The sequence below is a fragment of the Neomonachus schauinslandi genome, chromosome 1, assembly GCF_002201575.2.
Source record: "Neomonachus schauinslandi chromosome 1, ASM220157v2, whole genome shotgun sequence".
NCBI classification, from domain to species: Eukaryota; Metazoa; Chordata; class Mammalia; order Carnivora; family Phocidae; genus Neomonachus; species Neomonachus schauinslandi.
The window spans coordinates 119,090,263-119,106,529 of NC_058403.1; the positions used below are offsets into that span (position 1 = coordinate 119,090,263).

Genomic DNA, 16,267 nt, shown 5'->3' on the forward strand with positions numbered 1-16,267 from the left:
ATATACCGTGGAAGTACCTGGTCCAAAATAATTGCTTAGTCAGTCTTTGTACCTCTCTCCACTCTTTCCCTTCCCCCCTTTTCTGCAAATGCCTACACTGAGAAGATAAAGAGGAGGTCACCCATGGGGAACGTTGTCCAGGCTAGATCTCAGAACCATTGAGTGAATTAAGGAGTAAGTGCCTGAGGAAGGACTGAACGAATGAGGGTGTGACCCCATTATCTATTGCTAGGGGATGTTGGAAAAGTAGTGGTCATAGCTGCGAAAATAATTATTTAGTGAATGCTTAAAGGGCTGGACATTGTAGCAGATACTTCACAGAAATGACCTGACTTAATTATTGCAAGCGTCTTTTAAGAGAGGTACCATTATTACCATTTTGTAAACAAGGAAAGGAAAGCTCAGGGAGATTGCCACAGCAATGGTGCCATGACTAGTAAGTGGTTTTACAAAGGTATCATGAAAATAGAAGGCCATAGATATGTATACGTGTGCATAGGGGAATTTGCAGCTACGTGTATGTGTGTGTGTACATATGTGTGTGGTGTTTATATAAGTCCCAAGAAAACAGTAGGCACTCATGACATGATTTTGCAATTATTAAATGACTGTAAATGTTTCTGGTGATTAGAAGGGTAAAGACTGATAAAGTGAAGGGTGGAATGGGCCAAATGGTTTGACATTGTGGCCTTGAGGAAGGGAAGTCAAGGTCAATTCATAGAGAGCTTCTGGGGCTACCTTCCTGTTGTGTAGGGAAAAGAGAACTGGCTGAGGGCTCTGAGTGCGGTCAGAGGGTAGTGCTCATGGGTCCTGGGAGCCAAGGCTGTGAGGCTTGTGTGCACAGAGCATCCTGGTGTGACCTCCATAGGCACATATGGAAGTCTCTGCAGAGAAATCGTATCTAGGATGAAATTAATTGTTGGTTCAGGATGGTTTCCCAGTGAGGCACTAACAAATGGAAGAACTCTGGGCCTCAGCTTCAGGCCCTTATCTCAGCTGAAGATACCTTATGAAGTAAAGGGTTCCATAGTCAAACTGGTTTGAGAAATATATGTAGTACAGGGCACCTGGGTGGTGCAGTCAGTTGAGTGTCTGATTCTTGGTTTCGGCTCCGGTCATGATCTCAGTGTCGTGATATCGAACCCTGTGTTGGGCTCTGTGCTCAGTTTGGAGTCTGCTTGAGATTCTCTCTCTCCCTCTCCCCCTGCCCCTCCCGCTCATGCTCACATGTTCTCTCTCTCTCTAAAATAAATAAATCTTTAAAAAAAAAAAAAATGTAGTACCAGTATTGCTATCAGTGTATTAATTGTGTATGTATGTATGTGTGTGTGTGTATATAATTTTTAATAGTATGTGATAATTATAACTTTGAAATTTAGTTATGCATAATACATAATTATGCAGTATATAATTATAATTACAAAATATACGCTATATTACTGTATGCCATATTGATTACATATTTATATATAATGTATTAGGGCTTGTTAAGAACTCTCTTGGAAAAAAAAAATCAGAAAATCTGGCAAAATTGGCAGCCATTCTTGCATTGACACAGTTGGCTGGAGAAGAGAGGCGGTTTCCGCTCTGGAGGTGGCATGCATTTTTCTCTTCCCTGGAGGCCCCATCTAGGTAGTCATGCTTATACTACCTGCCTTACCTCTGTAGGCGTTTGAATTTGGCCTAGAACACCACATCTCATGACCTGTTCCCCTCACCCTCCACGCGGGGCACTTCCCAGTACATCAGGACCCGCTCTGGGGGTGCAGAGGATGGTAGGATCATACTCCACTGGGAAAATCAAGGATGGCATCACTGACAGATAACACCAGAGCTTGGGAGTGGGAACTCCTGTGAGGGGTAAGATTTCCATGGTCTGAGATACGGGAGGAGGGATGGCATTCCAGGGAGTGGGAGCCACAGGAACAACAGCATGGAGGTGGGAACACTCACCGTGTGTTTGGGAACACCAAGACATGGGACTCATGTTGGGCAACTGGGAAATACGAGGATGAAAACATAGGTTGAGCCAGGTCATTGAGGACCTTGGACTTGAGGTTTAATTCAGTTCAGTTTATTTAATTCTCTCTGAGCCCTTTCCATCCCGGGCTCTGCACTAGAGTTTGAATACAGGTATGATTGAGATGAAGCCTCTGCCTGAGACTTTTATCCATAGTTTGGTAGTTTAGAAGCTGGTTTTTGTTGGTGTGTATAAGTTTTTGCATTGGACCCTCTATCAGGTTAACCCAGTATGAAGCCCTGTACTCAGGCCTGATAAACCAGGACTCTTTAAGTTTAGAGAATGGAGTTCGGGACGCCTGGGTGGCTCAGTCGGTTAAGCGTCTGCCTTCAGCTCAGGTCATGATCCCAGGGTCCTGGGATCGAGTCCCGCATCGGGCTCCCTGCTCCGCGGGGAGCCTGCTTCTCCCTCTGCCTCTGTCTCTCTCTCTCTCTCTCTGTCTCTCATGAATAAATAAATAAAATCTTAAAAAAAAAAAAAGAGAATGGAGTTCATTTACCTGCGAGGATGAGGAGTCCCTAGAGCTCCAGGGCCTTGTGTACAAAGGGTAGGTTCCTAGAAGTCTCTGTGGCCTGTCAGCCTGGGAGGCCACCTCCCAAGGAGCTTCAGCAGTGTGGTCTCCTGGCAGGCACAGCGTCTGAGGATGGAAGCCAGCAGCAGACACTGTGGTGCTGAGGGATGAGGAGATGCTTTTGAAAGAGACGAGAGGGAGTAGCACAGACAGAAGATGGAGCATCTATCAGATGCAAGAACAGGGGCCAGATTGCTTGGGGCAAAAGGGAGGGAGGAGGTCGGGGCTGTGGTAGTGAGCTGCTACACTGGGCTCCAGGGAAGCCCAAGGATGGGGTGTGAGGGGAAGGGGTGTGGTGGGGTGGGGTGTGCGTGTGTGTGTGTGTGTGTGTGACCAAAGTGAAGATGGAAGGACAAACAGACCTAGGCTCCTTGCTTGGCTCTCTGAGATGTAATACAAAGATAAGGTTCGATGTGATAAACATGCTGTCTTAACATCCGGCGGAAGAACTCCTCTTAGGATGTGAGTGATCTGTATTTGGGAGAATATGTATATGGTGAACTGCTTGGGGCAGAAGGACAGGCGTGGATTTTGGCAGGACACCAGGGAATGAGGAAAAGGTGACAAAGCTGCTCTTCAAAGAGAAAAAGAAAGGAGGCTGTCTCTTACTTCTGAGAAGTGCGAGGAGGGAGGAGAGCAGGGGAGGACAGAGACGGGTGGGGCAGGTAGATGGCACATGGCTGGCAGAGGGTAGCCAGAGGGGGTTGAACAGACGACAGTGCCTTTTGTGGTACACGCAGGTTGCCATGTCATGTGCAACGTGGCGCCTCTTATGACCCCAGCACTTAAAAGTGTTTTTGAGCTTTTCCCCCTTCTCTCTGACCAAAGGGAAGGCTTCACCCCTGGGTCTGGTCAGTATGAAACAGGAGGGAAAGACAGTTGTAACTGTAACTCATAGGACCTAGGGAAGTGCTCTAGATCTCGACCAGCTCTGGGTGGGGAGGGGAGCCCATCCTCGGTGGGCTGCAGGGTGGCACCTGGGCGTGAGGAAAGGTCAGCATGGAGGGGCCGGAAAGAATGGGCTAGGAGAGAGCCAGAGCTGTGCTCAGTCCCACCTGCCCTCTGGCAATGCCCATAGATCCTCTGAATCTCACCTTCATGTTACTACTGAGAACTGCCTGCTTCAAGAATTAAGACCAGACATGTAAGGCTCCAGCACTTTGTAGGCCCTCAGGAAGTACATGAGACTTGTCTTAGTACTGGTCTCCAGTAACAAGGCTGCCGAGTTGTGTTCTGGGTATATAACAGGGTGCCCCGATGAAGGCCTCATGGGGGCCCAGCTCGCCATGTCACCATTTCTCGGGTCCCACACCCTTCTCTTCCACACACAAGGATTTAGGACAGAGCTCCAGAGAATGTTGACCCAGCTAGGCAGTTCTCAGCGCCTCACCTCATCAAATAGTCTGAAGGATAAAAACTCTCAGAGGTCATCTTTACTGTGAAATTCTAAAATCATATTTATTCACCAATTCACAGGAAGTGTCGTAACGACCACCAGCATGAATCAGTTTGTAGGCATTTACAAGTCAAGGCTGAAAATAAATATCTGTCTGTGTCGAATAGGCATTTAACAAATTACTTGGAAACTGCAAGAATCTTAATTGTTAGAAATTTAAAGTTTGTGACTCAAACATGGGTAAAATCACAGTTACGGGAAGAAGCCCAACAGATTCCTGTGGTGGTTCTTATTTTCTTCCTATAGCTTTATATACATGGAGATTCTCAGCGCCCTTCACTCTGCATCAGCCTGGAGTGGACAGGACAGCTCAAATAGGCAGGGGCTCCATGAGGGGTGGGGCTAAGAGGTGTGGGGAGGGGAGGGGGCATTTTCTCTGATCATCTTTGATTACGCAACCTCATTCATTGAGCAAGATGACAACATGCTCTCCTGAAATTAAATTATATAAATGCATACAGTCCTCCTAACAAGATAGTCCAAAGTTTGCATTGTTTCACATCATACACAATAGTATATTTAGCAAATAAACACATTTTCTAGACTAAAAGGATTTATTTGTTTGAGGCAGCTGGAAGAACTCAGAAGTCTGACATGCATCAGGCACACACTGGCCTACCCCTTGAGGTGGCATCTCCACATATGGACGATGGGAAGGGCTGAGAGAAGAAATCACTAAACCTCTTAGACTGGCTGAGCCCAGAATGGTTACATTTAGTTCTCAAATTGTGCCCGAAGTTGACAGAACTCCACAGCATTGCACCAAGTGTTTAGGAAATGTCAGATGCAATAGGAGGGGAGCCCCCAGCCCTATTCCCTGTAGAAATAGCTTGTTAGGTGTTATGCAGATAAGGTCTAAGTGATACAGACCCACTATGTGCAGAGAATCCTGTCTAAGTGATACAAACCCACTATGTGTAGCATCCTAAGTGATACCCACTATGTACAGCATCCTGGCAAGAGCCAGGCCCAGTGCCTGCAGCTGTCTGGACATTGCTCTGAATCTGTCAGTTCAGGAAGGCCTCTCCTTAGCTGGGTTGTGATGTTCTAGGAGGGGGATGTGGCTGACCTGCTTACCTATGGCTCATTTAATTTCATGTATAGCGAGTACTGAGTGTTTACCATGTAGTGACAAGCTGGACCTTCCATTTCCCAGTGCTTACCAAACTCCTACTATGTGCCAGGCACCGTTCCCAGTGCTTTGAGAGCTAAAAGTAAGTGAGGACAATAAGAAAAAGTGTAACATCCAAACCTGCACTTCTAAGGAATTGAAAATGTGTTGGGATTATTGACATCTTTGTATCTGACTCATTTCTGTATTTTATGTCTATATATATATAGATGTCTATATAGATGTCTATGACACACATAAATCGCTGTCCTTAGCCTATTTGTTCCTCGTAACTTATCTTTAACACATAAACTAATTTTCCAAACGAGTGCCCCACAAAGTCATTCTGAATCTTACCTCCTTGACATTTATAATGCCCATGCCAGTAACATAACACACCTGACTCTTAATACCTACAGATTTCTTTGAAAACAACCAACTTCTACATGCAGTTTCTTTTTTTATTCACCAGCTGATTTTCTTCAATTTCCTTCCAAGCTGTCCAGCTCAGGGCACCAACAACTTTTTTGGAAGCCACCAAGGTCAGCCTGGAAGCAATCAGGTGGATTGATCCATCATGACTAGTTCAGTTAAGAATGAAATCACCTTCAAACAGGGCTGAGTTTGGAGGCATGGATTTGACTGCCCCTGGGTCACAGGGCCAGGCTTCCCCATAGTTTGCTGAAACTTGGATAGAGCTTTCAGTTGAGAGCAATGCTCTGGCTTCCTGGGTGAGCGCGTTCCTGTTCTGTCACTCTTCCCCAGCCTCGCCTGTTTCCTCTCTAACTCTGAGTCTGCTTTCCCCTCAATCTCTCTCTCTTTGCCTTTTGAGTGATCAGCCCTGGGTATCAAGTCTAACTTCCTAATCTCCGAAAAGCATTTGCCTTATTTCCACCATTTGAAGTGTACAAGGGAAGGTGTACGTGGCCTCTTCTGAATCCTACACATTGGCAGCTCCTTTGCAGCGGAGGGAGGAGCTGGGGTGTGTTCCACATTGCCCGGGATGGACGGACTTTTGTCTGCAGGGGTGTGCACATCATATTCCTCTCTGTGACCCACAGGCCCAAGTGGAGCCCTTTGTCACAGAGGCCCTAACGAACCCTTCCTAAGGACAGCTGTTTCCTGGCCTTTCCCTTCGCTTTTTCACAGGGCTGGACTCTAGCTGGGACCTGTGGTTGGTTATCTGCTCCTGCACATAGACACAACCTGTGGGCTCCTTTCTCCGATAGCTCTTTCTGCTGGGGAAAGAACCCTTACCATGAGTGAGTGTGTGTGTCCCATTTCTGTTCTGAAATGCTCAGAAAAGGGTCTGGGCAGCAGAGATGCATTTTCATTTCAAGATAAAAGTGAACAAATGTTAAAGCCGGCACATTTCTTTCGCCTGGGATTAATATACACCGTCTGCGTTTTGGCTCTTCTCACGTCTGTTGTCCTCTTTTCTTATGTCTGTTGGGGGTTGAGCTTCACCTTGACAGATCTCTGCAGCGAATCTGGTAAAAGGGGCTGCAGAGCATCACAGGACTAGGGTCATTAACTAGGACCCCCTCTCAGGACATTGCCCAGGACCTAGAGGATGGAGCAGGTGGGCTTATCAAGGCCCCTCCAACTGCTCCGTGCTTAGGGGCACCTTTTACTGTTATAGATAGGAAGGGGCCGCTATCCAACAACCCCATTCCTGTTCTTCTGCCCCTCTATGTACTTCCACTCCTCCTCGCTCTGATTTTATGAAGGATCCCGACCTATATATTAAGAGAAATGATGGTGGAGTCTTTTTTTTTTTTTTTTGAAGCATCTTAATTTTTCGCATCCTGTCCATTTGCTGAGGTCAGGTGATCTCTGGTATTCTGTTTAATTCACCACTTACCAAGCCCGTGCTGTGGGCCAGGTGCTGTACTAGTCACCCACGGTGCTGGGGTAGGTGAGTGACTCTTGGCTTGACGAGGGAGCCTGTGACAGCAGAGGCAGCAGGAGCTGAGGGGCCATCAGCCTCACCCAGCCATGTTTTCTGGGGCCTGGTCAGGGTCCCCAGTGGGTGCTTGAGCACTGTGGTTCCATTTCATTCAACGGCCAGTTCTTATGGAATGGGTCCCGGACTCTGGAGGTGTATCTGTCCCAACTGCTCTCAGACAGCTCCTCTCCACTGCTCAGAATGGGAGGGACTAGCTGATGTTGGGACACAGTTCTGCCGTTTCTGACAAATGTGAATGGCTGGTGTGGCCTGCACAGTGACACACCTTGGGGGTCTCCTCTGTGCCCAGTCTTCCCAGTAAATGCCCCTCCTACTCCCTCTCTCTGCCTCGTGTCCTGGCTATATTGGAGCTGCCGAGACTTCTGACTGGACACAGATCTAAGCTTGCCAATGGGAACAGAGCCCATCCTGCTCCCAGAACTGTCTGAGGCTCTCCACCTATGTCCTATCATGCCATTCCTTGTCCTTTTGTCCCATGGGGGGCTTTGTAATAAGTGACTTAAGTTCAGGGAAACAAAATTGTCTTAAGGTCTTGGGAAAGAGATGTCACATCAGAGAATTCACAGAGAGGCCAGGCTGTAAAGAAAGTTATTCTGGACTGAAGTGACACGAACATGAAGAAACTTTCCTTCCCCCTCTTGGGTCTGCTCTCTCCCATGCTTCTCACAAATAACTGGTAAACTCTGTTGGTTCTTTTTAGCATAATCTAATGTGTTGGAGATGGTGGTTCTTGATATAGTCACTGTGTTCTCAGGGGATTGGTTGGGCATTTAATCAGAAGACCTTTTCATACACTGGGCTGGAGAAATGGAGGTATCCTTTAGGACATTTGGGGGAGAACTCAGCAAGGCCAGGGCAGATAGGACCAGGAATGTGCCCCTAATCAAGAGGGAACTGGATTCTTAGGAACTGAACAGCAGGCATGAGCTCTCCAAGGCCATGTGTCTGTGTTCCCTTCCAGCCCTTAGATGGCCCCACTCCACTGTCTGTAGGCCCTGATGGCTCCACAGCATACATGCTGTGTGGGGACCAGTTCTCCTGCTGATGTAGGGACACTGCTACAGTTTAATCATTTCCCCTAAAATATGGCCCTCAGGAGGCTGCTCATCAATGGGAATCTGGAAGGCAGCCTCCCTAGGGATGGGTAGCCTCACTACAGCCTCCCCTGGACTGTGTCTGTCTTTAGGATGAAAGGGGCCAGACCAGCAGGAGGTGGCTCCTGCCCCAGGGGAGGAATGAAGTTGGGACTAGGCCCAAAGTTCCTTGAAATCACTGCTTCAGGGAGTATGGACTAGAGAGAGTCTGGAGGGCCCTGGACGGTTCATGGGGAGCTCTGCTTGGACCCCCTCTCTTCTGCACTAGTAATGGACTTTCTTATCCTATTAATCCTCTCCTCCCAGGGCCAGTGAAAGCCACTCATTCTCTACATCAGTGGTTTCCAAACCTTAGAGCGCATCAGGATTAGAGAGCCTTAAACATACACTGCTGGGCCCCACCCCTGGTTTCTGATGCAGTAGCTCGTGGGTGGATTCCAAGAATTTGCATTTCTCACTCATCCCCAGGTGATGCTCCGGTCCAGGGATGCACCTTAAGAACCTCTGCTCTCCAGTGTCCTGTGGCCCCTTAGCAGGTCCCACAAAGTCAGAGCCCTTCTTCTCTCCTCAGCTCTGACTTAGGCCTCAGGGGTGCACCCTCACATCAGGCTTTTCATGTCTTTGGAACTTGGCACATGGAGGCCCCTGTACCTGGCTTACTTTCCAGGTCTGCCTGCCTGCTCTTCATACTGAAGAACTTCCTTTGGCCTAGTTTCACTGAATCTCAGCCTTCAGCCATGTGATCCTCACCTTGTAGGCAGGGTGACTGGCTTTCATCCATAAGTGACCTGGGTCGGGCTGGGGCAGAATTAGAAACATCTAGGGAAGCATTGCCTGCTTCCCCAGGGCTCTCCTCTTTTGACCTTGGCAATGTGTTCGAGGGCTCCCAGAATCACACCTGCCATCTGACTTAGGGTGGAGAATTGCCAAAGCAAGTTACCCACCTCCCTCAACTCTAAACTTCTGCCTGCACCTGTCCCAACTGCTCTCAGACAGCCTCCAACACTGTAGAGGAAGCATGCCAACAGCTCATGAGCCCGGGAGACCCGCCTGGGCAGGGCCACACCTCAGTCATCCACCTTTCCCCCGTTTCTGGCACAGGGCCTGGCACACCATGGGCACTCAGCAAGGATTTGCTGAATTACATTGAACGTAGCTGCAAACACAGAATCCCATCTGTTCACTAGTGGCATCCAGGGAATGTTTGATTGCTTTCTGGGGTGCTGGTGGAGGTACTTCTTGTGTCTCTTTGTGTTGTCTTGGGGTAGAGTCAAGTTTGACTTCTAATCTATAGCCCTTGTAAAGCCAACTCTCCTTTGTAGTTGGCATCATAAAGAAAACTAGAACAAGATCTATAAAGTGGGTACAGAATAAATATATAAAATAAAATAAAGGCAGGGAAATGAAGGTGCTGGAGTAGACTTCAAGACTTTCACTGTTCATTTCCTTTGCCTACAGCTGGGCAGCGGAAAGTGATTACATAAAAATTGTGCCAAGGGCTTTGGCTTGTCAGCCTTGATAAAAGTCTGATGCAGATAGAGGATCCTGTACCATCCGTAGCCCTCCAGAGTATTTTGCAGGGGCTTGGAGGATCCCCCAAAGGCCTGAGAATGATCTTACCTGAAAATCATCTACTTTTCACTTGTAAATTCTTTCAAAGAATTAAACTCACTCCCTCACTTTTTTTGTAAAACTGATTTGGTTAATTTCAATGAGAGGATGGTTAAGAAAAAGTCCTCTTTTCCTCTTGCTAATATTGAATCATAGAGCCATAAAGACTGCTAATTTTGAAATGTGCTGGGTAGGGCTTTCTACTGATTATGTTGCTATTGATTCAAACAGTCAGAAGTCTTCAGGATCATTTTTAGAGCAATGGCATGAACGGGGCTGAAATGGAAATCAGTCAGATAATGAATACCCCTGCTTAGAAATCATTATGGGCTGAGTTGTGCTGGGAAGGCTCTGGGTCTGGGAGTTGCCCCTGAGCTCAAGCCGGTTGGCGCTCAGTGGTCACAGTTCCTATAGCCAGGGCTTGGCATTCTGCATGACTGCTTGCCTGTGTTCAAGTCAGTTTGACCAGAACCAGGTGTTTTTTGTTGTCATTTTCTTGCTGGGACATGGACATTTAAAAGAGCCTAACTAAGGACTATGGAGTTGTTGTTCATTTTGGAGGCAAAGACCCCTGGGTAGTTGAAGGAAGGGTCTAAGATAGCAATCTACTTTCCCTTGGTAAATGGGAAGGCTGCTTTCCTTGAACGTATGGTAGAGGTGTTTATATTATGACCTACAGGCCAAATCTGGCAGGCTGCTGGATTTTGTATGGCCCATGGGCTCAGAAGAGTTTTTTAATTTTTTAAATGGTCAAAAAGTAAAAATCAAAAAGTAATAAAATTTCATGACATATGAAAATATACGAATTCAATTTGCTTTTTTAGTATTCATAAATAATTTTTTTTGGAACATAGCCGTATCCATTCATTTATGTATTGTCTGTGGTTTGTTTCATGCTACAGTGGCAGATTTGAATACTTGCAATAGAGACCATATGGCCTGCAAAGCCCCAAATATTTACTGTCTGGCTCTTTATAGATAAAGTTTGCTGACATCTGCTGTATGTACAGGCCTGGAGGACATTGCTTCCCACCAGGAGCCCTCTCCCTAGAGGGTCTGCGTCCACAAGGTACAGCTCTTGCTACCTGCAGAGATGTGTGGTCTAAACCCTGCTTGATAGGATGATTGAGAACATTCAAGAAAGTGGCAATGAAATAAGATCCCGCTCAAATTACATTTTTGTTATCTACATAAGTTTGGGCCTTGGTCAGATTTAAAGCATTTGATTAACCTACTAGAATATACTTTTGGTATTCTTTAAGACAGGTGACCAACTAGTTGATTGCTTTACTCCATTGGGCAGCTCATTCTATACTGGCCTTTTCCATTTCAACCTTGTCTTCCTCTTCCTCCCTGTCACCCGAATCACTTGAGAGGTTTCAGACTATCTATTTTCCAGCTCCAGAGAGCAGAATCTGGTCATCTTCTTGGCAAGATAAGCAATGGTCTGGCCTTTGGCCAACCTGGTCAGCTGTTCCTCTGGGGTATGAGCCTGCATCTGCTGCTTCTGATGTCTGGATGAGAGGCCACACGGTGTCTGGGCCATCTGGGAGTTCTGGTTCCCAGATACCAGCATATGGAACCTGGAAAATGCTGGGCTGATTAATGACCTTTTTCACTCATCATTAGAATATCTGGTGGAGGGCAACTTACATTACTCGCCACTCACCTGAATAGTCCCTGAAGCTTCTACTTTTATATAACCACTCCTTCTTGTTGAGTAGGGTGTTGGGAACATGATAAATGCCCATTGACCCAGCAGTATTATTATGCTTCGTTTTTGGAGCTGACATGCAGTCTGACTTCGCACAACAGGAGTTGATGGAGAGGGTCCTGACTTGTTTCCATTATTTCTCTACATCAGTCTAGTCACAAATGATTCAACCCTGTGTCCTTAGCCAAGTGCCACTTTTATCTGATCCCCCAATACCCTCCCCAAATTATGCTCCAAATAGGCCACTCAACCATGAGTAAGTGATGCAGCCATTGGAGATAGCCAGAGGGCATGAGGAACCCCTTCCCACCCCAACCAAACCAAAAGGACTCTGCAAGGTGCTCTCATGAAAACCAGACCTATAATTTTAAATGGAAATTCAGTTGAAAAAGAACTGGTTGTGATGAGCACTGGGTGTCGTATGTAAGTGATGAATCACTGAATTCTCCTGACACTAATATTACACTATATGTTAATTTACTAGAATTTAAAAACTTGAAACATTAAAAAAAAAATTTCTTACGAATAACAAAAAAAATGGGTTTTGAACCATAAATTTGGTTTTACTGCCATAATTTTGGGAGAATTGTTAGCTCCTAAGTGCCCAACTGGAGAATCTTTTTTTATTTAACGAAGGGAGTGGTGGGACTAAGCAGTGTTAGAGATTTTCTCCTTGTAGATGTGCAGACACAGCCTGATAGAAAAAGGGAATTTTGGTTGGGAGAATTCACAGAAGTGACTGTTTCCATTCAATGAATATAAAATCCCGAACTTCTGCCTGCATTTTTCCCTAAGGGAAAAATTAGGGCACTGATTCAGTTTGATTGTGTGCCTCTTCCTCCTGTGACTTCTCTCCCAGCTCTGGGTCTGTTTCATATAATTTCTATGCCTGTTGGGTCCCCCTCTGCAACGATTATATCCTCGGAGGGGAAGCGCTCCTCTTCCTCAGCTTTAGCATTTTGTAGGGCTGCTGGTTGAGTGCTTAGCACATAGTAGGTCCTCAGAAATGCCCGTGAGCTGTATAAATATGAATATAAGTAGAAGTGGGGTGGGTGGGCCCTGGACCAAGAGTAGAAGGTGGGGAGTCTGGTCTTGTCTCTAGCTCTAAATGACTCTGAGCAAGGTGCTGAAGCTCCGAACCTCAGTTTACTCAAAATATGCCTGACAATAGATGTCCCAACTCCCTGACCGAATTATGGTGAGGCTCAAAGGAGGGAAACAGATATGCAAAAACCACTATCAATCAGTGGTGGGAAAAGCTGCATCAGGTAGTTTGCTTGAATCAGAAGGTTGCAGGGGCTGCTCATGGATGGAGGTCAAACTAGAGGACATTGATGGTGGACCCCCTTAAGCTCTGTTTTGGTGACATGGTGAGTAGAATGAATAGATTCTCAACTTTCTTTTGAACCTGAATGCCACTGTGACTAGGGGCCAGCTCTGTGCCTCTGCCAGTACGGGCTGGGGGAGGGCGGGAGGACAGGGACAGATTGTACAGACAGAGGACAAAGCCAGAGACATTCAAAACAAAGACGGTCTCAGAGCCTTGTGGAAGTCCTAGAATGGCCCTGTTTTTGCCTGCTATTCTCTTGGTCACAAAAGAGCACAGACAAGTTACCATAGCAACAGTTCTCACGAGGTGTGCATGTTAGGATGGAGTTGGAAAAGATTTTATTAAAACAAGAAGAAATTAGGTTTTCAGATATATTTGCCCTCCACCCAAAGCGTTGCTCCTTTTAGGAGAATAAAGCAGCAGCTGTTCCTATCACAGATATGCTCCTAATTCCTAGCATTCGAATCTTCAAACTTTCATTTTAGATTCGGCACAGTTCATGATAGTCCTAACACATCTGAGAGGGATGCATTTTCTCAAGAGGTAAAACAGTGTGAAACCGGTGATGAGGGACCCTAAGACTAGATGCTGAAAGCCTTGTCAACCTCTGGCTGGGGAGACCCCACCACCCCCATCCCCCAGATCTGTGCCCGCCGTGATGCCCAGCTGCTCATCCTATCCGCCCTTCCTTCTGGTCCCTGGCTGCAGGCTTGTCACGCTGTTGCCTGGGGCGGTGCCTCTGTGGAGTGCTTCCTGGTTCCTGTGCTGTGTGGTGGCAGCCAAGGCAGGCTGACAGCTTTGGCTGGGGACCAGACTCTGCTGTGGCCAAGGACCTCTTGGTTTTGGACTTTTCATCTAAGCTTGTGTGGCGTCAGAAAGGACAAGGGGAAAGGCTCTCCAAACTGGGGAGAGTGTATGAGTGCGTGTGCATGAACCTTTCCCTATACATTAATTCTGCCTCAACAAGGACTTTCCTTTACATTAATTCTGCCTCAACAAGGACTTTCCTTTAAGAATGGAGATCTCTTGTGTGTGAAGTCTGACCACCTTGCCCATGTGAAGCCACCTGAAGAGTCAGGGAAGGAGAACCTGCTGGTCTGTGTGGAAGAGGAAGACGGGGGCAGGTGCACGCACAGTGAGCTGGAACCCAAGGGCCCTGGGCACAGGGAGTCCGGGGAAGGTGAGTGACATAAAGGCTGACTTTCTCCCCTGCACAGGCAGAACTCTGCAGACTGGCTGACAGGATGCTGGGTGAGCCCAAGGCAGACGTGGGGGGCTATAGGACGAAGTCCCCCTGGAAGTCCCCACTAATGACGACCCTGGGAGTCTTGGACCCTCCCCAGGGCTGGGACACAGGGAGTGCCCAAGGCATAAAGGGTGGCTTCCAGGAGGCTGGAGGAGGCCTGCCCAGACCTGTCATAGGAATCAGAGGCGACATGTGATAGACTCGGGTGTACATCGGGTGGGGCTTACAAAAGGGACACGTGAGTGAGCGCAGGCAGCGGGCTGCTAGTAGGGCAGGGCCGAGTCGTCCCACTCCAGCTGGGTGTGCCTGGCTCCGCTCTGCCCGTGTCTGCCCTTGCCCATCCCTTCCTCCTCCTCTTCCTCTTCGCTGTCCTCTGACTCACTGCTGCTGGAGCTCACGTCTTCCTCTACTTCTTCCTCCTCCTCAGTTTCCTCTTCTCCACGCCCTGGTTCTTCATGTTTCTGGATGTCGGGGAGAGAAGGGACATGCTCATCAGGGGCTGAGCAAAAACCACTCTGGAACTTACATGTTTCTTCCTCCACTAAGGGAACATTTTGGGCCCCTTGAACGCCTTTCCCTTCCCGCTAAACCCATGGCCCTGGGGACAGGCCTCCTGGACAGGAGGTCCTCTGGTGAAAGGCAAATCCGAGGGCTAAGGACCAAGAAGAAATAGTGAATTCCCAGACCTGGACTCAAGGTACATTGTGGGTTTTAAACCTTTCAGGCCAGGGTTTACTTTCTGGCATTTCTGGAGCCTGTCTGTATGGAGCTTTCCACGTCTTCAGTGTTAGCTCGAATGCTATTCTCTCACTGAGAAGCATACAGCCCGGTCCCAGGTGACATCATAGTCTCTGGGAGCAGAAGGTCTTCTAAGCCAAGACTCAGGTGTGCTGCTTCTCAGAAATATTCCTTCGGGAAGGAAAGTTCATGGTCCTCATTTTCTATGCCTCCCCTCACTGGCTGAGGCTTGTGTCTTCAAACTCAACCCCACTCTTTTCCAGTTCCATTCCTGCCCCATCCCCCGCCAGCTTTTTGGTGATTCTAGCAAAATCTTAGTTCTGGATTTATGTCTTGAGTTGATGAAACAGCCATAAAAGATGTATGCCCTTGCATGGTTGCATCCCCTCCCTGGAGCGGCTTCTTTTCTATCTTGCCTGCCACCCCTCCCTTCCATCCTAACCCATTCTTCAAGGCCTCCCTTAGGCTAACCTCCTCTAGGAAATCATTCTTGAACACTCTGGCCTCGATGGCTCTCCCTACTCCTGCTTCACTGACCATTGGCATCAGCACGTTAGCCCTCGGTAAGAACACTTGTACCCAGTACTCAGACTGCTCCGGGCATGGGGGCTTGTTTCCCACAGCCGAGGCTCAGCTCTCTGAGGGTGGAAATGGAGCACTTAGCACCATACCTACACCCTATGCTAGGAGAAGCTGAGCTACCTTGGCACGCTGGCTAGGATATCAGGGGGACCATGCTGGGAGAATCTTCATTCCTCAGTGACTCCTGATTTTCCTCTGCTTTTCTACTCCTGCCTCTACCACCACCAAGGAAACCATGGGCAGCCCAAAGGGCACTTGTAGAACTTTGATATTCGTATGTCTAGAGCTGGGGCCTTAGACCCTCATGGGTGGATGCTGGAGGTTGCTGGCTAACTGAAATGAGATGACTTAGGACTTTAGGATCCAGCAACCTTGACTTGAATATTGGAGAAGTTTGAGCACTTTGACTTTCTTCTCGGAGTTGGTTCCCACCTTGAGAAGTAAGGATGAGAACCTCTATTTCACAGGGGGTTGGGAAGATTAAATGGGGTGGTGTACAAAGAGCACCCTGTGCAGTGTCTGACATGATGGGGGCTCCGTGAATGGCAGGTATTGCTGTTGTGCTTTTGTTTTAACCTGTTCTGAGCCTTTAACGGTGTAAATTAGATGGCTTTGCTCCATGCTGCCTGCAGAGCTCACTTAATCAAAAAATTCAATACTGAGTCTTTGTTAGCTCTGCATTAAATACTATGGGGGAGGCAAGGGATAGACACCACATGGCTGCTTGCCTTAAGAAATGTCTGGTTCTGTTTGTAGGGTGAGAGCAATTCACATTTTTAATCAGTGAATGCAGCTGGTGGGAAAGTATGGTCCATGCAGGTTGAG

General features: G+C 47.5%; 1 protein-coding gene across 1 annotated transcript in view; it reads right to left on the bottom strand.

The window, feature by feature from the left end:
• Positions 1 to 14,129: 14,129 nt before the first annotated feature.
• Positions 14,130 to 16,267, bottom strand: part of CLSTN2 (calsyntenin 2) — a 47,206-nt gene continuing 45,068 nt past the window's right edge. Inside the window, exon 10 of the mRNA XM_044912336.1 lies at positions 14,130 to 14,583. Coding sequence (XP_044768271.1) covers positions 14,386 to 14,583 — 198 coding nt within the window. The 3' untranslated portion in view covers positions 14,130 to 14,385. The remainder of the gene's footprint in view (positions 14,584 to 16,267) is intronic.